The following is a 24,588-nucleotide window of genomic DNA, read 5'->3' as shown; positions in this document are numbered from 1 at the left end:
CCACCGTCTGTTCTGGATGTCAGGCCGCAGTCATGGCACCTCTGATTACGCCCCACGGTTTTAACATCCAAACAAACATCGCAATGTGGAGAGAAGGGTTGTTGCGCCAATTCGCAACGAGCAAAGAACAGGCCCTCAATGCTTGGTAAGGGATCCTCGTGCCCCATGCCCAGCTTGCCTTTCATAAGTTCGGTGACCTCTGCCCAAGGTGGAGAAGCACTTGCATTCTGCATAAGGTATGAATTGCTTTTATATTTCTGTCTTCTGTAGTACTCTTGAAGTGGTGTGGATCCCAACGTGTCCTCAATCCGGATTTCGATGTCGGGATGGTCGAGCAGCAATTTAACCACCTCGACCTTGTTGAAGCTGACACCAGAAAACAAGGGCGTTCGACCGAATATGTCTCGGGGATTGGGGCTGCAGCCCGCCTGCAGAATGCGTCGCACAAGAGATGCATCGCCTCGCGCGGCGGCCCAGTGCAATGGAAGGCGTTGAAACTCATCGCAGAATTCAGGACTCCCGGCGTCCTGCAGCATGGCCGCAAAGGCCTCTTGTTCTTCGTCCGAGCCAGATGCAGCCAAGCAAGACAGCCCCCAGAAGTGCGGCGAGACATTTGAATCCATGACCAGGCGGGGAGCATATGCGCCGTGTTTCAATAGGAGTCGAGTGATTGCGACATGCCCCTTCCGTGCTGCAACGGTCAAAGGATCTTTATCCGGCTTTTGGATGCCCCGTGCGCAAGCTTGCCGGCCAAGGAGTAGCTCAACAACCTTGATATTGCCATTTGCTGCTGCAGTGTACAAAGGGGTCTTCTGGCATATGTTCTGGTGGTTCACGTCGGACCCTGCGTCGAGTAACACTTTTGCGACCAGGGCATGGTCTCCCATAGTAAACAGCGACTCGGGACCGAGTTAAACCCCGGCCCCGCCTCTGGCAGCAGCGAAAAGTGCAGTTTCCTTACTGCGTGTCTGAGAATGGATGTACACGCCCCAGTTGATCAGCATGGTAACCATTTCGGCATGACCATATGCTGCTGCATAGAACAGTGGTGTGAAACCCTCGAGTGTCTCGGCATTGATATCGGCTTGGATACCAAGCAAGGTACTGACCACGCTGCTGTTGCCTTGCGCAGCAGCCCATATTAGAGGTGTACGGCCAAGGTGGTCTCGAGCGTCCGCCCGAGCGTCCGCCCACTTGGTCCCAGGACGAAAGATGAACTTGGGAACATGATCTTCCAGACCGAGCAGCGCTACGAGATGAATTCCAGGGGATTTGAGCCCCGCTTCCAGACCAAACATCTCACACATGCACCGAGAAACCTTCAAGTCATTCTCGAGGAATGTCATGAGAAGCGAATATTTGCCCAAGCTGTGACGCAGATGGGTCCTTAGCTCGTGAGCTGCGTACGAATAGAAAGGGTACTCTGGTCGCGGCACTGCTTGTCGCCGCTCGTCAAAATCCTCAAACGATGCGTACGTAAGACATGTATTGGTCAAGTATTCATGCATGTCCGGAAACCAAGTCTGCCAGGTCCGATTCAGATACTCCTGGGCCGTGAGATGTACCATCCGAGTGGTGTTGGCGTGTTTGTCCGCCACGACTAGCCCACAGCAGACGGAAGCTATATCGTCAATACCAGTTACATTGGTTTCGTCGAGCTCGGGTGCACCAATTTCCACTGCTATAGCGTCCTGTAGCTCCACAGCAGAGAGTGGTCGTGCAGAGAATGCAATCCATGCTAAAGCTCTCTTGGCGAGATCCTGGGAGACGGCGCTCTGTTGCTCGATCCTCTTCATCGTCTCACCGTATGCGTGATCGTAAACTCCCGACTTGGAATGCAGCTTCTGTCCCAGCGCTCGGACGCCCTTTAAGTTCTTTTCGTCGAGAAGCAGGGTATAGTAGAGGCGGACCAGTAGGGATCTGGAGATTGTTAATTACTGTCTTCCGGAACTGGCCAGGGACCTTGCTACTCACATCCCTCCCGCGGATTCAATGATCTGGTGTCGAATATACTTCCAGAGCTCGGGCTTCCCCTGAAGGAACTCTGGCAAATATGTTACGTTTCCATCGAGAAAGCTTTCCACATCGCCTCTGCTCGCTTCGATCTCCAAGCAAGTCACATTTCCAGGGGAGAATTTGCCAAAATGGTCGCCGTGACGGGCTGTTGCGAGGAATCTACCCTTAATACGGCCGTTGGGCTTCAGGGTGTCCTGACCCAGGCAAGGAGTTGACGTCGCACATAAAGGTCAGAACATTCATCCAGTGCATCGATAACATATATAAGCTCGTTCCACTCAACTAAAGCAAGTTTCAATGTTTCTTGCACTTGTGCGCCTGTCAGGCGGTTGTGCGCTCGCCATCGTCGGGGAAGTTTCCTAGCGATGATCTCGGGCAGGAAGGCCTGGGTTGGCCTGGACCATGCTAAGTAGCAGGGTGGCTGAGTTGGGGTCGTGTAGCATAGCCGCCTATGCACGTTGACAGGGATCTTGCAATGCCACCATTGCTCAACAGGGATTATGTGGCTCGAACACCTGGACATGCTTGCTACTTTGATAGAGCTGCCACAGAGGGGATGTAAGAAACTGATTAGTAAGAATGACCTGCTGACCCTATGTGCGCCCGGATGGATGTCTATATGCACCACTGGGTGAGATCAGGAAACTCGGTTCTCAGTCTTGAATGCCTTGCCTCGGTCATACCCCAACTACCGCCAGACCCATGCGAGGGTCTCTCTATGAATGGCGCTGGGTGAAGATAAAGATCGATAATCCCTGCGCATTGCTCTATCCATACTTATTAATAAGTACCTGTCGCAGACATCAACGCAGTTATTGCCGCTCCTGGCTGTTGCTTCATTCTTCAGATCAGTGCTTGACTTACAGTTGTCCCCCGGCGTGATTAGAGAGGTGAGAAGAGGTGTACTGTATCTGCCGGCCAATTTATACATTTAGGCTTCTGACATTTTCTTGGCATCGACGTGAACGCCTCCACCCCCAGCTGACTGCACCGTCTTTGAACATGTTAAGGATATTATCCATGCGGCTTATACACTGACGCAAAGGCAAGACATAAAAAAAAACAAAAAGAAAGAACAAAAGCAGTCAGACGAAAAAGAGAACACACAAAACCGCCAAAAACATACAACAGAAGGGATTCGCTGGTGGTCACCCACCCAACTACTAACCTCCCGGCGTGTGGCTTAAGTACGGCTGAGCGGACGGGAAGCCCTGTTTTCCACACCCTGTGGTCGTATGTGTTTGGTTCTGACTTTACAAGGCATAGGTAGTGGTATGTGCCAATCCAGGCCTGAGGGAAAAGGCAAAACGTCTCGAGCCAACCGGCTTCAGGTTACCTCCAGTTCCTGCTCCACGCGGCCTCAGCCTGGATTTTGTGGAGGATTGGGAAGGGTGGCGCTCGATGGAAGGGCCGCCGTCGTTGCGCAGCCCTGCGCATAATCTCTGCCACCAATCCCTCGTCTTCACTGGTGTTCAGCACCAGGGTCCGCAAACGAGTCAAGCGGACGAGGAGGATCGCCGCCCAGGCCTCTGTGTTTAGGTTGTATAGATGCACTCTCCACCCGCGTTTGAGACTCGGTTGCTGATCGCCGAAGATCTCGGTTAGAGCGTGCTCGATGAACACTACGGCTTCAGGCTGCTGGGCATTGAATGTCCCATGGCGTCGCCTTGCCCTGGCAGATCCATCCCACAGGACCTCCAACCGACGCACGCGACAAGCGAGCGCTGGATTCTTCCAGAGTCGCATGATCAGAGCGATATCCCGGGCCGTTGTGGGATTCGCGGTAAGAAGGATGTCGGAGTCAAGTAGCGGTTGAAAGACATGATGGAACCGCTTGGAGCATAGACACAGCGCCCGCACGGTTCTTGAGCGGTATCTGCCCTCCCGACTGTATTCGCCGATAGAGGTAAGCAATTCATTTGGCAGTAGCTCCATGATATCTGATGCTTGTGAGTCCCATATTTCGTGAGCGAGATTGGGTGAATAATGTGTTGGAACGAAATGGACAAAGAGTACATTAGAAAACGCGGGGGATTCACAGTCACATGACTGTTCTCGGAGTACAGACTGCTGCTCCACCATGGCCGGCAGCAGTTGAGTGGTATTTTTGCCTGCCCCACCTTACTTGTTTATATGTGTTTGTCCGTGTTTGTCTGTGCTTTTCTGCGTGTGTTTGCTTGTACCGTGGACGTTTGATTGGGCTACCCCCACCGAGTGCAAAATGTTCAAATCCAACAAACAGAATAATTGTATTGCTAGGTATAGATATAGGTAGTAATCATCCGCCATGCTCACCAAAGAGTCGAACAAACTGTAAAGAACGATAGGAACTTGAATATGGAATAGTCTTCTTCTCCCTTTTTTTATATTTTATCATCTCTGGTCTCTGTCTCCTCCCAGCATCCACTTCATTCACTTGTTGTTTATAGTTCAAACAACAAGATCCATCCGTGACTGCAACCAGCATGCCGAATCGTATCGCAGTGTATGGCCATCGGGGTTGGATGGGATCTGCAACTGTTCAGAGACTGAGCGAATTGTTCGCTGTCGTTAAGGTTCTTTATCGGCCAGACTCCAATGCCCAAGGCTTGCGATGAGAAGGCTCCGGTTGCTGCTCTCCGGAATGTCCAGATTCTCATGTGAAATGTCCTTGCTGTTTGATGAAAGATTGCACGATTCACAGAACTGACTGGACGACTATAGCTCTTTGGTCGGCCACTCTGCGATCGACTGCCAGTACGATCTGATCAGAGCTATCCCGAAGACCAAGATTCAATTGTTTGTTCCTTCCAATCTCGCCGTCCATTACCGCAGGCAGGGACTAGGGACAGAGCCCATCAGTGCCAAGATCAAAGTAGGAGAGGCAGCGGAGAGGCTGGGCGTGCCAACAGCAGTCGTGCTGACCGGCAACGTCGCGGAATTTGCGCTTGATACACCGTAAGTAGACCCCTTCCCCGCCCTGTGTTTGGGCCAGAAAAACAAGGGGCTGGCGGCTGACATCTGTCTACCGAGTCATGGGGGTGGACTGTAGGCATAATCGCATTATTTTCACAGGAAACAGTGCATCACAGCCACTGAATCTATGGTAATCCCCGCCTTCAACGCCGTTCCCTAGCTGCCACTGATTGAACTCCTCCGTTCAGTCTATCGGAACTGACACCCACCGGGGACAAGATCGCACAAGCGCTTGACCAGAGGTTCGGAGCGACTTCAGCGAAGCACACGGGTTCTATTGAAGAGGTCACTCGCCGGGTGAACGCCATGATCGAGGCCAACGACCCACTAGCGCTTGCCTGGTACACGCGTAAGAACTGTGGAAATGGCGATCAGCTAAAATTTCTCGGGTCGAATATGTCGGAGGTGGAGGGTTATGAGACAGAATCCATTGAGGACTTGCTGGTGGCAGAAAACTCGGAAAGTATCGGGCTCGGCCGGAAGAGGTCACCAAGACCTTTGAGTCTGAATTTATTGACTGTAAACAGGCTTGGATGGCTGGGAGATTCAAAGATATGCATGTCTTCACTCTAATGCAAATCATATAGTACATATTTCTCATTGCAAAGTTATCTACACATTTGCTTTTTATCAAGCAGAAACTACGTGGGAGTGGGCGAAGAGCAGTACGGGTGTTTGTTTATCTAAGGAACTATACTTGAACTACTTTTTAGTTTCTATGTAGTTGGATAGGCAGAGACTAGCAAGCTGCTTGTGTGGCGTCTTATAACTATTTGGGCGTTGAGTAGTTGGTGGACGGTCGTGGCGGAATGTTTTCGCTGCCCTATAGCATATGTCTAACTGTTTCATGACCTTGATATTCAACAGACCGCAACCCATCGGCAGTCACTTGACTGATAGATCTCGTCCGAGACAGATACTAATCTTCGTATAGACTACGCGAAGCGCTTTACTAGAGGTGTGGAGTTTACATAGGAGGAAGTCTCTAACATGCCCATCTAAGCAACAGATACATAGTAGCATGGCAGCTAACTCCATAGAGCAACGCAAATGGTCTACTGGTTGACAACGCCGAAGAAAGTAGAACCAAACAGGCTGCTGATGAGGGATTCAATCAAAATCATCATCTGCCTTGTCTGCGTGCAGAGGCCTAAGCAACTAATTCTTTTGCCTGTATCAAAAACCAGAGCATGGGAAGCAGGGTTTGTTCGCTCAATTTAGATCTCCCGTGGGAGAGTCTCGTTTTAGCTTGAGCTGCCATATAGCCCCATGTTCAAGTTCAACACTTTCAAGTCGAAGGAACAGCGACAGAGACAGGAAAAACCGGCAAGTTTCGGTTTATCTAGAGCCCAGTCAAGGAGACCCCGTATATGAAGAACTAACTGCCAGCATAATCCATCTCCCAGCCAATCACTCCCCCAGCAACTTCATCATTCACTGCCTGTACCATCTTTGATATCAACTTACTTTCCCTCCATAACTGGTGATAGTGAATGTATCGTGAGATAGTGTCGGCGCTCAAGGATTATAATGGCCTCAACACTTCGTCTCTTGTTCTCTCCATCTCCCACTCTCTCTCCTCCTCTCATGCTCTTCACTTCTCCTTCCTCCTTCCATACCGTATGGCAACTCCAACTCGACAGAAACCATGAAGCTCTCCACCTTGTGGTCTGTCTTCAGCCTCGCTGTCGCTGCTGGCGTTGCAGTCGGCGATTCTCCATCTCTTTCTGATGCCACCATCGTCGAGACGACCAACCTAGCGACGAGCATCTCCTGCGTCACCTATCACACGTTTGTGACACATACTTACACTGTCAAAAAGGGAGCAACCATCTCGCAGACTGGCAGCGTCACTTCGTCCGTTCCCGTTGCTGTTACCTCTACAACCTCGAAGACCTCCAACGGACCTGCGACTTCGACTCAAGGTGTTCTATCGACTACTAGTGGGCCTAATATCTCGAAGATCTCCTCGTCTACCGCTACGTTTCCCGTCTTCCCTTTCCCTTTTACTCTGTCTTTGCCAGGAATCGGGATCTGGCCAGCGGTCAAAACCTCCTCGACCTCAAACCATGGAACGGCGCCGACTGGTGGAACTCACAGCAGCGGAACCTGGCTTTCTACTGCCGAACCTCAGTCTTCTCGTGGAACGTCTAGTGTTAAACAAGCTTCCACTAGTACCACCGACGTAACGGGGAGGACCAGTTCCGCGCAAAGCAGTACTAAGCCCAGTGGGGGCGCGACCACTGGGACTGCGCATGCTAAAATTACAGGTGATGGAACGGGGATCATCAGTACCACCCACTCTAGAGCATCAAGTGTCACTGGCCCTGCCGGTGCAACGCTCACCCAGCCACCTTCCATAACTACCAGCCTGCCTCCAAGCCCTATGATTACCTCCAGCGCGTCCGTCATTGCCGTCCGCTTTCACAACGTCGTCACAATTATCACATTCTGGGAACTGAGCCCCGAGCCACGGCCAGATAAACAAGTCATCGACAACGTCAAGCAAATCAAGGATGATATTGCTGATCTGGCGAAGACCATGGGCGAGAAGCTCCCAAAGTGCAATCAAAAGAAGCGCGGTCTGTTTGACGGTCTTCTGAACCTCGCCGGAGACACCACCAGCCAGATTTTGGATAAGTTCGGTTGTCTTGACAACAAACTGGATGACCTTGTGGCAAGAATCAAGAACAAGGACGTCAAGGGTGTCAAAGACATCGTGAAGGCTCTGGACATTGAAAAGCCCCCTGCTGACCCTAAAACCTCGGCGACTAACGGACCTGGCAATGACAAGAAAAGCTCCAGCCGCTCGTCCTCGTCCTCGTCATCGTCGTGTACCTCGCAGTCAACCGCACACCATGTCACGATCCTCTGCCAGCCAACCTCTATCACTACCGGTGGCTCGACGTTTACAACCACAACATGCACCCGGACTACTACCATCACCACCACGGGATGCTCTGTCACCGCAACGACGACCACAATCACCAACACTCCGAGCTCCACTCCGACGAGACGCCTCTGCGCACAGGAAAACTGCGGTGCTGCATGCTTAGCCGGGAAGGGGGGTGGGTGTCAATCTCATCGGTGGAATGTGCCTCTATCCCAACCAGTACTGTAGGAGCACTGCCTACGGGCAACGGGGGAAGAATCCATCGCCGGTATAGCTCTCTTGGCAAGGACACAGGAGTCGAATCATCCAATCAAACCTATACCTTTGGCAAGCGAGCCCTACAGGATCTTTCCGCCGTGGACCCAAACCACTATCTGCCCAAACTCAACCACGCTATAACCCAGAACGACCACTGGGCTAGCCAAAGCGAGCCAGTGACGGGCAAATGGTATCGCTGGCCTGATCTGCAGTCCGCGCTTGGCGTGAAGGGCCTCCACGGCTGCACTGTGCTGATGATCGTCGCGAAAGAGGGCGTCTACCTCTCGCACATCTTTGAGTCCCCCATTTTCCGCACCCTGACCGAGCCCGATGTAGCCGACGACTTTTTCATGGAGCAAACGTTCACCGCACTGAGTACCGGGCGTACCGGGCCTGCCGGAGTGGTCAACAATCAGATCGAACCCCTGCAAGGTCTATGGGGAACGGACGCCAACCCCGGCCCCCTGCATCGCACCAACAACCCCCAGCTCATCATCATCACCCCTTTCTTGCCCGAATGGCAACCCCAGGAATATATGTACGCTCGCCGAGTCAAATGGCTCGCTGCCCAGTTCAACCGATTCCTCTACTTCCCCACCGGGGGAGCTCCCGCAGATAAAGCCCCAATCATCCGCGGTTACGAGCCGACGGATTTCTGGCAGTCCAACAATGATGATTCCTCCGTGGGGAAAGTCGTGATAGAAGTCGACAAGTACAACAATTTCCTGCAGGCGGGCAATCACCTTCTGGCTGTGGGTCAATGGCGGCTGTGGCTGTGTGGGCAATATGTCATGGACTACGACTTCTGGGATCTGGCGGCGATTCTTCAGCCTGTTGCTCAGCCGCAGGGGCATATGCAGCGGCGAGATCGGTGCCCGGGGCGTTTCATTTCTCTTCATCCTACGCTGGTGACTTCGACAAAGACTGCCGCTACGGGCACCAAAAGCTCGTCCACTACCAAGTCGGCTACAGCCACACCGACACCTCAGATAAGCGATCAGACCTGCCTCCCCAACAAAGACTTCCACCAACCACTCGACTCCCACATCGTCGACACTGTCGCCTCTCTCTGCTGGCGCGGCACCCAGATCCCCTCCATCGATTTCGAGATGGGATCCGACAGCAAACCACTCACATGGTCCTCGGGCAGCCCCACGATGACGAACTGGCAGTACCATGTCACGATCACCTGGGTGAAGGGATGCAAGGGACCAAAGCAGAAGCCCATTGCGCCGACCGGGCAAGAGGGGACCAAGTACACCTGTGAGAATATTGTCAAAGATAACTTCAGCAAGTGCATGGTTGATCATCGCAGCTACGGTGGGAGTAGAGTGTTTGGGTGTTTGGAGTATCGGGGTTGGATAGAGCATTGATTCTTAGGCCAGATTCTGGGTGTCCTCACCTTTGCTGTGGCTGGAAGCTCAACGTTAGCTGACATGCTGTCAATCACTTTGTCCTTCTCCATAGCTTTCTGTGTTCTACACCTTCAGCAGACTTACGAGTTTAGATGGTTAACATGTGTATTTCATTCGATGATATCTAGCTAAGAGCATAGGTTCTCCCTTTCGATTGCCTGAAGCCTAGTAATAGCATGCCTTTTGTGAGATAACAAGAAGTTTGTGAATGACGGGTCAAAAGGATAACATTCTACAATGCTCTAGCAGTTCTGGACTTGATCAAGCTCTTTACAACCGAGCGTAAGAAGTATAGTATTGTAGCAACGAACGTTGATGTTGCAGGGAAGATGTCAATGTCAGGGCCAAATTGAGACTCCGATCGCGGAAAGCATTCCGCCCTGCTGAATCAGCCGCCGTCAGCTCTGACTCACCAGGCCCTAAAATCACTAACTTTTACTAACCTCACTAATGAAATGAGTTGAAGAAATTTACTCTCCCTAGACATAACTCCCATAGTACAATATTCTCTGGCTTTCATTTTCCAAAATGTCTGAATCCACTCCCCCCCTTGACACCAGTCCAGCCATCCGGCCGACCCGCACCCCCTTCGCAGGCCGTTCCGTGCGCGTTGAACCCCTGGCCGAGCAGCATGTAGACGATCTATACCACCACATTGGCCAGCCCGAACACACCTCGCTTTGGGACTACCTCCCCTTCGGACCCTTCGCGGACAAGCCCACCTTCACCCAGTTCCTCGACACGCTAATCACCCATGCCGACAGCGTCTTCTACGCGGTGGTCGACTTAACCCGCAACCAAGCCGTCGGCCTGCTCAACTTCATGCGCATTGACCTGCCCAACCGCGTCGTGGAGATTGGGTCGGTGGTCTTCTCCCCCTTGCTGCAGCGCACGACGGCCGCGACGGAGGCGTTGTACTTGCTCGTGCGGGCGGCGTTTGAGCAGTTTCATTTTCGACGGCTGGAGTGGAAGTGCAATGACCTGAACGCGGCGTCGAAGCGGGCGGCGGTGCGGTTGGGCTTCACGGCCGAGGGGGTCTTTCGACAGCATCTGATTGTCAAGGGGAGGAACCGCGATACCGCTTGGTTCTCGATTCTGGATGGCGAGTGGCCCGCGATAAAGGGGGGCTTTGTGAAATGGTTAGACCCGAGTAATTTCGATGGGGAGGGGCTTCAGCGGGCGAGGCTGGAGGCTTTGCGCGGACTGTAGGCAAGGGTCCAGTCCAGCCCTTCTCCATTTCTTTCCTTGTTGGACTTAGAGGCAATCTCGGCTCGGGGACAGTGGCAACCGTTTGGGGAGAATCGGAGACCCTGGATTAGATATGGTGACATTGCCACTAGATGGATAGGTACTATCGAATTAATATAGCATCAATCTTAGCTCCGGTGGTCTTCTTTTCAGGTGTTGGTAGAGAAAATCCCTTTATAAAGAATTGCGACACTTTACACTTCACTTATTATCCATTGTATGGGAACTCCTGTCTCTCCTGTTGTTTTCTTCTAATTTTTTTTCTCTTCTTCTATTTCTAATTCTGGCCTCTCCTTTCTATCTGCACTGCGTGGGCGAGCAAAAAGCTTTTCCTCTTGTCAATATTTAGCTTATTTTGTCGTGAAAAACCTCGGCTGCACGAAACAGACTATTTTTGCTAGCTTCTCCACCAGACCCTGAAAAGTCCGCCGTCCTTCGTCCCTGGCGTCTTGGCTGTGCCGAGCCGTTAGTTAGTTAGCGAAGTCTTCCTGTGCCAGCACGTTAGGTTAGTTACCCTTTATCTCTACTTAACCCCCACGCATCATCGAGGCGCACGACACGATTGGTACCGCATATTGGAATGCAAGTTAAGAATCAGCTCGACATTTGGCAAAAATCAAAATAAAAAAGTATAGTACATTTCTAATATAGGTTGCAAGAGTTCTAGCCCAAATCACTAATCTAGTCGACGTGAATCCGCCGCAGACACCGGTCCGACTTGCCCGTAAACGAGCTGCGCGTATGCATCGTCGTCACATTATCGCTGATCAGCCAGTCGCCTTCCTCCCAACAATGCCAGTAAGCCACGCGACGATCGTGCAGCAGGCTATCGAGGGTTTGGCACAGTTCCTCCGAGTTGGGCACATCCTGGATGGTAATCTTGGTCGGGTCAAAAACCGTCTTCTCTTGTGGCCACGGCTCGTGGTAGCGGAGACAGGGACGCTGGTGCGTAAAATGGTCCACCACGAGAGGGAGATCGGTGATCTTGGTGTGGTCGAAGGAGACAGTTTCGACCGTCCAGGACAGAGTGCGCAGGTATTCGATCGAGTATTTAGATGGTAGATAGTGCCAGACCAAGTGGGAGGGGGAGAAGAGGGTGAATCCGGTGTCGTTGGGCGAGGGGGTCATTCCCGTGAAGAATTGGTATCTGGTGCAGTGGCCATGGAATGAGTATGGCTGTTCGTTAGGACCGTAGGCAGTGACTTACTTCGGAGGACAGGATCGAACAACCTCCTGCCCATCTGCATCTTTCATCTTGACAACCTTGAACAGGCCATCGTAGTGGAACGGCATCCACTCCGACGAGAGAACATTGTTCAAGCCCTGGGTATCGGTGCCGTGGTCCTTCACCTCGAGGATGAGGCCGAATTTCCACCCAACGGGAGTCCCCATCTCCTCGGCCTTTTTCACGAAAAGCTCCCGGTCGCGTGTATCCTGAAATCCCCGTAAAATGACGGGGGAGTTTTCTTCTGCCAGAGCGCGAAGCTTACGCATGTCCACTTCTGCGCAAGACATGGATTGTGTAGGTCGGATGATCAGGCCACAAGGGTACTGAGGCTCGATTTCCACGGGTTGTGGCCAGGAATATAGATCTGACTTGTAGCGGTAGGACCACGGCTGTCCTGCCTTGTAAACCAATTCAATATTGGGGTTGTGGTCGAATGACTCGCGTAGGCCATATTCCACGCGGCCGTCGAGGGTGAAGCACGGCGTTGAGTGCCAGGGTGTCACACAACGACGAGCCAGAGGCAAGACCTGAACGGAGATTTTGGCTGAGCCGCATGACGGGTGAATCGACAGTCGAACATGGTCCGGGTAGTTCTTCTTGATCGCCTCTGCGAATGCCTGGATGCCAAATTCAAAATTAAGTATCGGCACACTAGCAGCACACTACCAGCACACTGTGGTCTAGGTGGTCTGTCTTACCTTTCCACGAGCAATCATTTGCTTAGCAATAGCCTCGAGCTTCTGCTTGTGAAACTTTCTCGATACCTCGCCCCCTTCCACAAAGGTATGTTCCAAATCCTTGGCCAGAAACTTGATATATCCTCGGTAGGTGGTGCACACATCCTCGTCGGCCTTGATACTCTCGACACAGTCGTAATCCAGGGGCGTGAAATTGTCAATCAACCGCTGACGAAAGGTGCCTGCCAGCTTTTCGTAGGTGGTAGCGTCAAGGGGAGTGTCGATTTTCCAGTGGACGAGGTCCCGGAGACGAATGAACTGGAGGTATCGGTAGCCCTGCGTCTGGACCATTTTCCGCAGCGCCTCGCCGTACGTATAAACCTCCGCGTCGGGAACACCTAGCAGGTCTACCCCCTATGAGTCTTATCCACGACCAACATGTCCCTCGAGAGTTTCGGTTAAACTTACCATTATACACCAGGCCGTCGGAAGCGATGGTCAACTGAGCCCCTGGTTCGTAAATGTCCGCGATCGCCGCGCATAGTCCGTTGAGATGGGCCAAGGCAAGGTCCTCCCCTTTGTCCGGTAAAGACCCAAGAACTTTGTCTTTTCGATTAGGTGACTTGAACGGAAAAGCAGGTAGGATCAAGGAGACTGATTTTCCTGCTCTCACGCGAGTGTAGATCAGGGATAGAAACTTCAGAGTCCCCTCGTCGCTCCGGTCCACCAGCGATGCTGGAACGGGCATGCGATACCGGTAGATGACGTTCAGAATCTCCCACGCCTTGTGGAGGGTAGCCAGGTCAAAGATCGGCTCGGCCCCGACCGAGGTCAGGGTCGATTGAGCGATGGGAGGCTGCACCATGACTGCGCTCATCTTGGGCGATTGCTATGACGCGATTCAATGTCGAGCGCTGAGCAGTTGGTGATGATTTTTATTGGTGAAGTCCTCCCTGCTTGAGGTCCAGCGAGACATTTAAAGCCCTATGAGCCTGTCAAGAAAAAGAAGCTGATTCTATCCCGACACTAGTAGTTCCGAGTATTGCATGAGGCTGCACCATCGGGTCAATTCCGCATTCGGAACATAGATGACTTGGTCAGAATCTCATTGACTACCTTGGTATCTAGATCAGGGGGCTCGCTCATGCAATCACTTCCTTAGTGGATGTAACCTCATCTCCAACATGGTCAGAGTGACAAGGGTTATGGTACGATAGGAAGATATTAAAACTGGTCAAAATGCGTCTCGCACCCGTGCCAAGCCAAGTAGTAGGGCTGGGCTGAAGAACTTGGCAGCCTAATGGTCGAGTCGATATCCACTATACATCTACTATATCAAGTAAGTGAGTAAGTCCAAGTGGAACCTGCATTACTGAAATGAAACAGATGCAATGCCCGATTCCCACTGCCGATGCAGGGACCGATGCTTCATCATTCGCTCTGGACCCTCTCATGGCCCACTTCTCGGCGGAGACTTTTCACCCATAATTCTCCCGGTTATTGTTCGCCTTTCGTGGTTCGTGCTTGTTCTTCCTGAGCCCCGGTCTGCGCGCTGGTGGCGCCATTGCTTTGAGCATTTCTTAGCCTTGCGGCTGAGACATACCTAATCTATCTTGTCCTCCTGCACTTCAGATGCATTTCTAAGCGCGGAATTGGTCCATGTAATGGGAGTTGACTAGTCGCAATGCTTGTCATCTATTCTGCATCTCAGGGGAACGAGGGTACTATGTTCGAGCAGAGAAGCATGGCGCCACGAATTGGGATGGATGCTAATTGTTCGATTCTTTATTCACTTTTACCCCCTGATCCTCGTCTACTTTAATGGGAGCTGGACCCCTTCCTCACTATTTGTCTTACCATCTGGCGACAAACCTCCTAACGACCGCACGCAAACATGGCAAAGGAAACACCATCGGCAATTCAGACGGACTTGGTCATCGTGGGCGGCGGACCGACAGGGTTGCTGTCGGCTGTCCTCGCTCGGTCCCTTGGCCTATCTGTGTATATTCTCGGTACGATCATGCGAGCTGGTCGACGGCCACAGCTCTCCTGACGATACTAATCTACCCAGTGCAGACGCCAAAGAAGCCTCACTGGACCTGGGTCGAGCCGATGCCTTGAATGCCCGCACCCAGCAATATCTCGAGGTATCGAGAACGTTACCCTTACTCGAGCCGTTTGGGTTGACGTGTAACAGTACGAGACATCCCCTTATTTCCCTAGTTTCAACCTATTCTTGCTCTGACAACTCTCTCTCTTGGTATAGCGAGTTCCACCTTCGAAGCCGGTCGGTTCACCTCCCAGCAAAGCCACTGGTGGACCTCCCTAAAGCACACCCACCGCCCTAATTTCCTGATGATCGGACAATCTCGCGTCGAAGAAGCTCTTCTCCATCAGCTGGACATTCCGGTGGCATACCACACCCGCGCGACCTCGATTGCTGAGTTCGATGAAGGCGTGGTGGTCACCACTAATCAGGGCAGAACGATTGTATCCAAGTACGCCATCGCCGCCGACGGGGCGCGCTCGTTTGTGCGCCGCGCCCTAAACATCCCGTTCACCGGCACCAAGCCGGAGATGGTCTGGGCGGTTCTGGACACCTTCATTGAGACGGACTTTCCCGTCTGTCCGGAGATCATTACATTCCAGAAGGATGGGCAGTCGCGGGTGTCGTGGATTCCGAGGTACGCATGTTCATGCAAACGGGAGACGGCATGGGTGTCTGACCGAATGCAGAGAGCGAGGGATGAGCCGATTTTATATTCTACTCGATGGGGAGATTACGCAGGAGAAAGCTGAGGCTTCGATCCGGGAGCATATGGCGCCCCACAAGATCGAGTTCAAGCGCACGGAATGGTTCAGCACCTTCGAGAGTTTGTACTTCCCCAACCCCGTGCTCGGGAGAATTCCTCTGATGTCCTAGTGTGTGTAGTCAAGGAACGCGTTGCCAGCACCTTCATCTCCAAGGATGGACACGGTCGCATCCTGCTCGCCGGCGATGCTGCGCACGTCCACGCCGTCAACGGCGGGCAGGGCCTGAACACGGGCATTGCGGACGCCTTCAACCTGATCTGGCGCGTTGCATTTGCTGTCAAGGGCCTTGGGGGCTCGACGTTGCTAGCAAGCTACGACGAGGAGCGACGCGCCACTGCCACCGGGGTGATCGATGTCGCTGCCAAGCTGGTACGCATGACCGTCAAGACGGCCCTGGAGTATGTCGACATTATTGAGAAGAATGCTGCCTATATCACCGGTATATATTATTCCCAGAGTCAGCCCCTGATCACTTCGTGCTGACTCGACTCATTCAGGAATGGGTGTGTCGTATCTCCCTTCAACTCCCCTCGTCAAGACATCCTCCCACGCGGACTTTGTCGCTGGCAGTCGTTGTCCCGATCTCTGGGTTACGGATCTTCCGCCGACCAGACTCTTCGCGACTGAGGTGGAGAATCCTGAGGTGGCTAAGTGGGAACCGTCCATGACTCGGCTCTATGAGATCTTTCAATATGGCAAGTTCAAGGTCTTCTTCCTCGGGAAGGATGCTCCCACAACGTGGGAGCATCAAGCTGTCCGGCTGCAGCAAAAGGCCGAGTTCTGGAATGTCCATGCCTTATCGCAAAGAGTCACGAGTCTTGTGTATGAATATCAGGCGGAGTGGGTGGATGATGCTCACGAGGAGGTCGTGGTGGTGCGACCGGACTTGTATGTGGGATATGTGGGCAAGGACTGGGTGCAATATTTGGAGGAAGTATTTGCTTGATGGCGGTTACAGGAGGACAACAATATAACCTCGACGAGGAGTCACAACTCACAAATGTAACAATTCAGGGATGTACATACAATAAAGTACATGCTAAAGTCCGTAACCAGAAAAGCGATGCGCCCGCGCGTGGTCGAACTCGCAATCTATCGGAATGTGATGAGCTGATTCAAGAAGGGTGCCGCGAGGCACAAAGCAACTGTGCCGGGATGAAAGCCTGGAGAGGCTAGAATGTATACTTGGTGGGACAACTTGTACAAGAAAGGTATAAATATACAATTGGCGTGAAAGTATACGCATGATGATTATCTCAGTCCTAGACAATCACCCAAATAGAGAGATATACGCCGCATCGAGATCGTTCACCATCGACGCAATCCCCTCGTAGACCAGATCCCGCTTCATGGAGACAATCAGCGAATGGGCACCGTTGCGCAGCTCCTCAATCAACCGATGTGCATCCTGGATTTCGGTGCCCGCTTCGGGACAGTTCAACAGCGGGTAGCAGATGGAAAGCCGTCTCGACGACAGCGCGGCCCGGACCCGGTGCACCAGCATATACAACACGTAGGACGCCTGCATTGCGGCACATTTGAAGTACGGCAAGGACCCGTAGTACCCGTCTTGCGCGGGTGCCAGCGTGGTCATACTGGCATTGTCTAGGTCCGTAGACCGAGAAGTGGCCGAGTATGGAGAAGGTACATCCTTGAAGGCACGGGCAACGGCGAGTGATGATTTCAGACAGATCATGGAGGACTCGTCCTTGCTGAACGGGAAGAACGAGTCGATCTCGGTGGCTGTCACGGAGGAGAATTCCTGGGATGCGCTGCCGTCTATCCGCAGTGAGGAGAGATCGCAATGCTTTTCCAGGAAGATTGGGATGTCGGAGAAGGCTCTGAAACGGTGCAGCTTGATCCGCGCACTGTGCATTGGTTAGCGTGAGTAGAATTTCGGGTGAACGTTCTTTTAATGCTCAGAGGTCATACGAGTGAATGAGTGCGCAGGCAATCAAACCGAAGCTGCGGCCTGCAAGACCTTCCGTGCTGTTGCCTTGCATCGGTGTACAAATCAGATCACACTCCGAGGCCAATGACAAGATGGATTGGTCTAATCGGTCAATCTTATCTTTTAGATCCGGGGTTGGTGAGGATTGAGCACTCTGCATAGTGATCACGCGCAGAAGGGCGCTGACTGAGTCATGAGCATTATGAGCCTTTAGAATGAGTGACCACGGCTATAAGGGGTTAGCAGACAGGTCCCCTGCTATATGCTAACAGATAGCGTTACCTCCAGGCCGTTCATCCCCAGTTCGAAAGCTGGGTAGGGAGTCGTGACTCTAGGATCATTGGTGGTGATGATTGGGGACTAGCAGTGGGACATTAGCCCGGCGTTGGACATCACCGTAACTGATAATCAAACAAGTAACGTACTGAGGAATTAACAGCAGAAGACTGATATCCTAGAATAATCTGTAGAGCCGTGAGCGTTGCGCGTAGCCGTGAGAGATGGACGAAACGTACTGCGATCCACCATGCGCGTCGTTGGGCCTCTGATGCATTCTCTTCCAACCGATGCAGCGAACTGTCCATCGCAGTCGTGATGGCTTGGTTGATCCGCATCCGCATGCGATGGATATTCCCATTTTGACAAGAGTCATACACGCCAAGGACCACCAAGGTCAAGATCGGGTGGAGTGTAACGGGCAGATCGGGGTGGAAACGCTGGCTGTAAGTCGGAGGACGAGGGGAGATTCGAGCGGCGTCGGGCTCCACGATATCTTGCTCGGCGCTCTCAAGAGCAGACTGCGCGAAAAGACCGGAGTATGACCGGCGCAGCCACGCACAACAGGGATCGGAGGGATTTCCATCTTGCGGGGGCGGGATCAAGGCGAGGACTGCGGAGAGGGCCAAGCTCAAACAAGAGAGCGGTCGATAGGGTAGACAGGAGTGATCCACTGTCCCCGCCTCTCCGGGCGAGGGCTGGTAGACCTGGGGGTGGTCTGATCGTAGAGGCTCAGCGGGCGGAGGCAACAGCGGCAAGTAGGGATGAATGAAGATGTAATATGCGTTCAGTCTGAGCCCACATGCTTACAGGGTCAATAAAAACGGGGCAGCTTGGCGAGCTGGGGGTGGGTGGGGTGTACGCACATATCTGGTTCGGATGTATAGACCCGCAAGAGCGGCCCTTGAATCTCACAGGCAGTCCCTGCATGGAGCGCTTCCAGCCTGTCTTGGGAGCCTCTGTCTGCATCCTGAGCCCTCTTGTACGGAGAGAGAAGAGCCAAAGTATTCCAAATACCGGGATCGTCCACCAAGGAGCCCGAGTCTTCGGAGAGATCGACCCCCGTCGGGGGCTGCGGAGACGGCCCCGGAAGTAGGCGGCGGGCGCGTCGGCGAGGACCACCTCGTCTACTGGGCTGATATGAACAGATGCGACCTTTGACCAGGCACTAACGCAAGCAAAGAGTTATTCCCCGGTCCTGTTTACGAGACAATTCAGAGGAAAGTGGATCAGCCCTACCGGCCTGCAAGGGTTTTGTCCGTCGCAACGGGTTTTGGACGCACGGCTGACGATAGGTGTGAGCAAGTAGTGTACAGTACAGTCAGTCAGTTTATACCGCAAAAAAGACATACCAGGCCAGACAGGCTGCCTTAACAGGAGGGGTCCCTCGCATGAAGTGAGTTGTGTGATGGAATGATGGGGATGGATGATGAAGTGTTGGTATGTGGAGTGGGGGAAGGAAAGAGCAGCAGTCACCGAGGGTCGGCGATCACCGGGTTTGCCGGGGATTGCCGGGGATTGCGGAGAAAACCATTCGCCGAGCCTACACAGGCCCGACTGGGGTCATGTGACCACACCCAAGTTTTCTGACCAAGAATTCTCCCGGTAGGGTCACGGTCATGTGATGAATGGCCCTGGCATGGCAGCATGATACTTGCTTTCAAGTTATACTAATAATGTGTTTGACTCGATTTGAGTTACTTGGTCGATATCTTAGATTATCATTGAATGTAAGTGTGACAGAAGCATATAGAACCCCTTCACCATGGCTTTTTCACGACATCCCGGTAAATGAAGCTCCGAATGTAAGCCACCGCTTCGGGATCCCGGAGGAATAGGCAAATCAAGCATGGAGATAGAGGCTGGCCGCCGTCGTTCCAACGATGCATATGCCGATCCTCATCCTTGTATAGCACGTCCGAGATTTCCCCCATAGGGCCAATCCCGACCTCATCCCACAGACTCTCGATCTGCCTCGTCAGCTGCTTGATCTCATTGGTATAGGTCAGCTTCCCCCGGAGGCCCGGATGGTTTATCACTCCGGGGCTCACCGGGATATACCCTCGGATGCTATCAAAGATCTCCCGGGGCACCTTGGCCGCAAAGGCGGGGGCGCACAGGAACAAGCGAGTCAAGTCGAGCAGCGCCTGGACCTTCAGAAGAAGAAGATACGGGGTTACACGGTCGAAGATCATCCAATGACTGTCGCCAGCGATTGGCTCTATCACGCTGACCCCACGCGGGAATTTCAGTATTGGTAAGCTGGGGCTGACGATGCTTAACCGGTCAACATCCGGTTGACCGTTGGCCATGCCCCACCATTGAAGGAGGTCCCAACACTCCTGATCCATCCCTAAATCCAACATCACCGCCGCAGTCCAACGGATTTCCCCCCGGGTCCACTTGGGCCCTCTCATCAGCCCTAGCGAGTGAGCCAACGTCTCGGTTCGTGCCTCAAGGCTCCGGATAAAGACCAGCGCTCTTAGCAGATCTAGGCGTGCGGATCTGGCGTCCATCACTGCCCCTTGGAGTCCTTCTCCCTGTCCGTTTCTTGGGATGGGAAAGTCTTGGTCCACAAAAGGATCTTCTCCGCTGGGAACAAGCGCGCGGAGTTTGGCCTCGGCGGCCTTCACATCGGCGCGATGCATTGCGACTATGTCGCAAAACATCTCATGCTGTCGGCGGTGGCTGAATTGATGCTCCTCGCTGCAGTAGAACATGACCTTGCATCTATTACAGCAGATTTTGCTGTTGTCTCTGTGGCATTCGCCGCAGGACATGGGGGTGAGTATACAGCCTGACATCTTGTGACTTGGGGCTCAGGCCTATGAGATCGGTGAATCGACAGTGGAGGTATGGTAGTGGGAAGGTATATATATTTGGATGTAGTTGTGTATGTACATACGCAGGAATACTTGAAGTCCGAGCGGTAGAGACGCGACAAAGAGAACAATTCAAGAAGGACCACAGCCGGAGCACACCCTTGTGTCTTTGGAAACAAGCACTGAATGAGGACAAATTCTTTGTGTAGATGATGGGGAACCCAGACAAGATCGAAAGTCATTGTTCATGCATTGTCTCCATTGCAGCCGTGATAGTAACACAAGAAAGGAACCCTACACCTGCTTTCTGGCATCAAATCTAGTAGAGAATGTAGTAACACCACATTTCCTGTCACCCAGCTTATCGCCACATTGCATAATGAAAGTCGGCCGGAGCCAAGCACCTCTGGCGTTCGCCAAAGGCATAGACACCCAGCATCATTCCAGTAAATGCCGCCCCAACCCTTGGTGGCCTTGTCATGGTACCATTTCCCACGTCTCCCACCCACTGCAGCCTCGTCTGGTCTCCATCCGGAGCAGCCTCCCGGAACCCGAATCGGTACGATGGGCCACATTCGACAACAAAGATCACGTCCGACTGCGCATTCTGTAGAGGTATCTCTACAGCATCCCCCTGCGCAGGCTGGAACCGCACCATGCGACCCCCTGTGTCCGACCCCTGCACGCCCATGCTGCTGTACGTGAGGTAGTTCCACCACACCACCGTGCCGGCCTCGGTGTGCTTCTGCTTCGACTCGAAAGAGACCCGGGTCTCCCAGGTACAGACGCGATGGGTCTGTTTGCGCAAGAAGAGCGTCGGACACGTCGGGACAGACAGATTGTACGGCCCACCGTAGAGCCGGAGACAACCCTCTCGCGCGGTGAGCGAAAAGTCGCGCAAGACCGGCGTATTCTTTCGGTACCACCCTAGCTGCAACTGGGGCTGCGTGAAGTCATCGCGCCAGGCGACTGGGGGCTGCCACTGATACAGCTGAGGTCCCGCGTACTCCAGCGGAATCTTCTCGCCACCGTTGATGACCGGCCAGTCGTTCTCCCAATTCATCGGGACTAGGAAGGTTTCACGGCCTAATCACACACTTAATCACAGGGGCGCATCTTTCATACCCGAGGGGATTGACTCACCGAACACCGACTCCTCCCACACGCCATCCCGCCAGACCGGCCGTACCCCCAACAGCACCACCCACCACTGCCCCTCGGTATCCTCGACCAAGTCCGCATGCCCAGTATTCTGGACTTCATCGGAGAGTCCATTCCGCCACAGAGGATTGGTAGGCGCGACCTCCCAGGGACCGAGCGGACTGGTTTTACTGCGCGAAACCCATTCACAATGTCCACCCTCAGTGCCTCCCTCGGCCGTGAAGAGATAGTAGTACTCCCCGCGACGGAAGAGATGCGAGCCCTCAGCCACCCCCGACGCTGATTCCCGGATCAAGCGAGGCTCAGCCAAGGAGGCGCCCGTCTCCAGATCTACCGGCACGATGTGCACGGCGAAGTCTTTCAAATTGGCGCGGGGGGTGCGATCCAGTTTGCGGTAGGTCGATGACAGGTAAACGGTGCCATCGTCGTCCCAGAAGAGCTGTACAGCATGAGCCCCGACCGGAATTCAAGGAGACACAGACACTCACATCCTGATCGAAGCCGACTTGATCGAAGTAGACTGGATCCGACCACGAGTCAGAATCCCAGATGTTCGCGGTCTTCACGTAGAATCCCCGCGGCCAGACGCGGTCGTCTTCTTGGGGTCGATAGCGTTGAAAACAGGCAGCGAGACAATAAAAGAACCCCTCGTGGTAACGCAGTGTGGTGGCCCAGACACCGCCACCGGGCTCGGGGGTTTGGATCTGCAGCTGGCTCGGGCGTGTAAGTGCATGGCCGATCAGGGTCCACTGGATCAGGTCGGTGCTGTGGTAGATCGGAGCCCCAGGGACATATTCGAACGAAGAAGTGACCAGGAAATAGTCAGAGTTAACCCGCACGATGGAAGGATCGGGATTGAACCCGGGGATGATTGGGTTGGTATACATGACGCAGTGGTTTTGGTTTGGAGATGCCACCTTTGCATTGGTGTCAGAATGAGGGGGAATATCCAGTTTATGCGGAGAAGCTTCTGCATGATGATTGGTGGAGAAATGCTTCGAGCTTTGCTTGGCTTCTATGAGACATGACTTGGTTTACTTCTGAGTGATTATACAATTGACAACGGCCTTGAGATGCCATTCAACGACTGTGTAGTGAGGGTGGTAATCGCATAAACCTTCCTAAGCCCCATAGTCTCCCTTGTCCTCACGCCAGAACCTCCCCTGCCGAGTGAGTATTCTTGTGAATGTGGCCGTTGATTAGAATCGCGTGTAGACGATTCTTGTTCTGCAAAACACTGATATCGCGCAAAGGATCGCCATCTACCAGAATCACATCGGCGAAATAGCCTGGCTGCACTTTTCCAAGCTCGTCCGGATAGCCCATGAGCTCGCCTGCCATCGCGGTCGCAGCCAGAATGCTCTCCATCGGCGTGTACCCAAATAAATCCACCAAGTGCTTCAGATCGCGCGCATAGGTGCCATGGGGGGCCCAGGCAAACCCGTAATCACCACCAGGGAGGACGCGGATCCCCCTACGACGCATCTCGCGCATGGCTTGACAAGCGACCTCGACCTCGTACGTGATCCCCTTCTGCTCGGCCACTTTGGGCGACACTCCGTAAGGCTCTGCGTCACCCTGCACCATCGCGTACATGAGATTGATAGCCGGAGCCACCCAGACCGAGTCTTTGTGCTGCTCGAGAAGATCCATACCTTCCTCATCCGTGAAACTTGCATGATAAATGACATCGACCCCGGCCTGCACACATTGCTTGACCGAGGCAGCACTCCGAGCATGGGCGCAGACCCGTTTGCCATGAAGATGTGCCTCCTCCACTGCCGCAACCGTCTCCTCCAGATCGAAGTACGTTTCCTCACTGGGCATCGTGGGGTGTACGTTGTCCCCGGTCATACTCAATTTGATATTGTCGGCGCCCAGTTCGACGAATTCTCGAACCACCTTGCGCATCTCCTCCGGCCCATCCGCATAGCGCGAGATCTGAGGAACGATCGCTCCGTCGGGCTTGGTCAGCTCTGGACAGTTGGCTAAAGTGCGTGGGCCGGGGATTAATCCCGATTTGATCGCAGCTTTGATGGCAATGTCAAGTCGCGGTTGGGCCGCAGCAGCTCCGAAACACATGGTATAGCCGTGGTCAAGGTAGGTTCGGGCTGAGTTTGCGGTATGCAAGACATGTTCCTCGAGTGGAAGACTGGTGAGTTCATCCAGGGTAGCCGCATTGTTCCAGCTGAGGTGAGTATGCGAGTCCGCCAGTCCGGACATGAGTGTCTTGGTGCCACCACCGTCGATGACCAGTGCTCCTTGGGTGGCGGTGGGATCGACTTGGCCGACCGAGAGGATGCGCTCGCCTTCAATCAGTACATCACCACAATATGGCTCTGCGCCGGTTGAATCGAGAATGCGAACATTCCGAAACAGAATTTTGGGTGGGTCTTGGGGGCCGCGGTTGTTGATGGTAATGTCGGCCGGTGTTGGTTGGTATGGGCGTCGGTGAACATCTCCAAGGGAACCCATGGTGCCTTTCCTAGTAATTCCAGTGGATGCGAATCGTAGCCCATGGTGGTGGGAGGGAAAGCTTTTGTAACCATCGCGGAGCAGCCATGACGAAGGTCAGGCGGGGTTCGTGGCGGGGGTTGCATTTCCCCTCTCGGCCATGCAGGGATCATGACCATTCACACCCACCCCGATGGAAATCTCAATTTTCGGTCGGAGGGGATGTGTGCACGGTGCAGGGATGCTATTCCCTGGGCTGATGCAAGTGGCAGGACTGGAGGTCCAATGGACTGATTCAATGCCAGGGTTTTGTCAGATACCGTGAAGGGGAATAAGCTCCGTGTACGAGAAAAAGCAAATAACCGATTCGGCTGATTCGAGAGGTTTGTCATGGCTCCTCTCAATGTTGCATGAAGATCA

At 53.3% G+C, this 24,588-nt stretch overlaps 11 protein-coding genes across 11 annotated transcripts; 4 read left to right on the top strand and 7 right to left on the bottom strand.

Moving 5' to 3' along the window:
- Positions 1–911: 911 nt before the first annotated feature.
- Positions 912–2,539, bottom strand: BO95DRAFT_466143 (ankyrin repeat domain-containing protein; the record flags this gene model as incomplete). Its single annotated transcript, XM_025589187.1, has 3 exons — positions 912–1,920; positions 1,975–2,210; positions 2,327–2,539. The coding sequence occupies 3 exons, from the start codon at positions 2,537–2,539 to the stop codon at positions 912–914; spliced, it is 1,458 nt and encodes a 485-aa protein (XP_025439673.1).
- A 685-nt stretch (positions 2,540–3,224) lies between these two features.
- Positions 3,225–3,982, bottom strand: BO95DRAFT_445338 (uncharacterized protein). Its single transcript, XM_025587127.1, has one exon. The coding sequence runs from the start codon at positions 3,949–3,951 to the stop codon at positions 3,349–3,351; it is 603 nt and encodes a 200-aa protein (XP_025439672.1). The 5' UTR covers positions 3,952–3,982; the 3' UTR covers positions 3,225–3,348.
- A 611-nt stretch (positions 3,983–4,593) lies between these two features.
- Positions 4,594–5,927, top strand: BO95DRAFT_466141 (uncharacterized protein; the record flags this gene model as incomplete). Its single annotated transcript, XM_025589186.1, has 4 exons — positions 4,594–4,655; positions 4,720–4,953; positions 5,160–5,456; positions 5,906–5,927. 4 exons carry the CDS (start codon positions 4,594–4,596, stop codon positions 5,925–5,927), a joined length of 615 nt encoding a protein of 204 aa, XP_025439671.1.
- Positions 5,928–8,277: 2,350 nt separating this feature from the next.
- On the top strand, positions 8,278–8,931 carry BO95DRAFT_327392 (uncharacterized protein; the record flags this gene model as incomplete). The annotated part of the gene is made up of 1 exon (XM_025581869.1): positions 8,278–8,931. A coding segment is annotated over one exon (654 nt), but the record flags the coding sequence as incomplete, so codon positions are not given.
- Positions 8,932–10,005: 1,074 nt separating this feature from the next.
- BO95DRAFT_445337 (GNAT family N-acetyltransferase) lies at positions 10,006–10,924 on the top strand. The gene has a single exon (XM_025587126.1). It carries the CDS (start codon positions 10,066–10,068, stop codon positions 10,744–10,746), a length of 681 nt encoding a protein of 226 aa, XP_025439669.1. The 5' UTR covers positions 10,006–10,065; the 3' UTR covers positions 10,747–10,924.
- A 542-nt stretch (positions 10,925–11,466) lies between these two features.
- BO95DRAFT_502280 (isocyanide synthase family protein) lies at positions 11,467–13,567 on the bottom strand (the record flags this gene model as incomplete). The annotated part of the gene is made up of 4 exons (XM_025591034.1): positions 11,467–11,932; positions 11,993–12,630; positions 12,712–13,097; positions 13,159–13,567. The coding sequence occupies 4 exons, from the start codon at positions 13,565–13,567 to the stop codon at positions 11,467–11,469; spliced, it is 1,899 nt and encodes a 632-aa protein (XP_025439668.1).
- Positions 13,568–14,584: 1,017 nt separating this feature from the next.
- On the top strand, positions 14,585–16,479 carry BO95DRAFT_502276 (monooxygenase; the record flags this gene model as incomplete). The annotated part of the gene is made up of 6 exons (XM_025591033.1): positions 14,585–14,720; positions 14,767–14,886; positions 14,957–15,374; positions 15,427–15,563; positions 15,623–15,943; positions 16,002–16,479. 6 exons carry the CDS (start codon positions 14,585–14,587, stop codon positions 16,448–16,450), a joined length of 1,581 nt encoding a protein of 526 aa, XP_025439667.1. The 3' UTR covers positions 16,451–16,479.
- A 295-nt stretch (positions 16,480–16,774) lies between these two features.
- Positions 16,775–18,700, bottom strand: BO95DRAFT_455225 (uncharacterized protein; the record flags this gene model as incomplete). Its single annotated transcript, XM_025588316.1, has 4 exons — positions 16,775–17,372; positions 17,437–17,684; positions 17,971–18,344; positions 18,598–18,700. 4 exons carry the CDS (start codon positions 18,698–18,700, stop codon positions 16,775–16,777), a joined length of 1,323 nt encoding a protein of 440 aa, XP_025439666.1.
- Positions 18,701–19,384: 684 nt separating this feature from the next.
- BO95DRAFT_502268 (zinc finger MYND domain-containing protein) lies at positions 19,385–20,724 on the bottom strand. The gene has a single exon (XM_025591032.1). The coding sequence runs from the start codon at positions 20,533–20,535 to the stop codon at positions 19,492–19,494; it is 1,044 nt and encodes a 347-aa protein (XP_025439665.1). The 5' UTR covers positions 20,536–20,724; the 3' UTR covers positions 19,385–19,491.
- Positions 20,725–20,914: 190 nt separating this feature from the next.
- On the bottom strand, positions 20,915–22,601 carry BO95DRAFT_434188 (glycoside hydrolase family 43 protein; the record flags this gene model as incomplete). Its single annotated transcript, XM_025585129.1, has 3 exons — positions 20,915–21,639; positions 21,697–22,153; positions 22,203–22,601. 3 exons carry the CDS (start codon positions 22,599–22,601, stop codon positions 20,915–20,917), a joined length of 1,581 nt encoding a protein of 526 aa, XP_025439664.1.
- A 129-nt stretch (positions 22,602–22,730) lies between these two features.
- BO95DRAFT_214260 (dipeptidase) lies at positions 22,731–24,419 on the bottom strand. The gene has a single exon (XM_025581138.1). The coding sequence runs from the start codon at positions 24,187–24,189 to the stop codon at positions 22,861–22,863; it is 1,329 nt and encodes a 442-aa protein (XP_025439663.1). The 5' UTR covers positions 24,190–24,419; the 3' UTR covers positions 22,731–22,860.
- Between the last annotated feature and the right edge of the window lie 169 nt (positions 24,420–24,588).

The sequence above is a fragment of the Aspergillus brunneoviolaceus genome (assembly GCF_003184695.1).
Source record: "Aspergillus brunneoviolaceus CBS 621.78 unplaced genomic scaffold BO95scaffold_56, whole genome shotgun sequence".
NCBI lineage: Eukaryota > Fungi > Ascomycota > Eurotiomycetes > Eurotiales > Aspergillaceae > Aspergillus > Aspergillus brunneoviolaceus.
This window is presented reverse-complemented; position numbering and strand designations above follow the sequence as displayed.

Coding starts and splice junctions, on each gene's coding strand:
- BO95DRAFT_445338 (XM_025587127.1), bottom strand. CDS start 3,951: ATGGAGCTACTGCCAAATGAATTGCTTACCTCTATCGGCGAATACAGT.
- BO95DRAFT_445337 (XM_025587126.1), top strand. CDS start 10,066: ATGTCTGAATCCACTCCCCCCCTTGACACCAGTCCAGCCATCCGGCCG.
- BO95DRAFT_214260 (XM_025581138.1), bottom strand. CDS start 24,189: ATGGGTTCCCTTGGAGATGTTCACCGACGCCCATACCAACCAACACCG.
- BO95DRAFT_502268 (XM_025591032.1), bottom strand. CDS start 20,535: ATGTCAGGCTGTATACTCACCCCCATGTCCTGCGGCGAATGCCACAGA.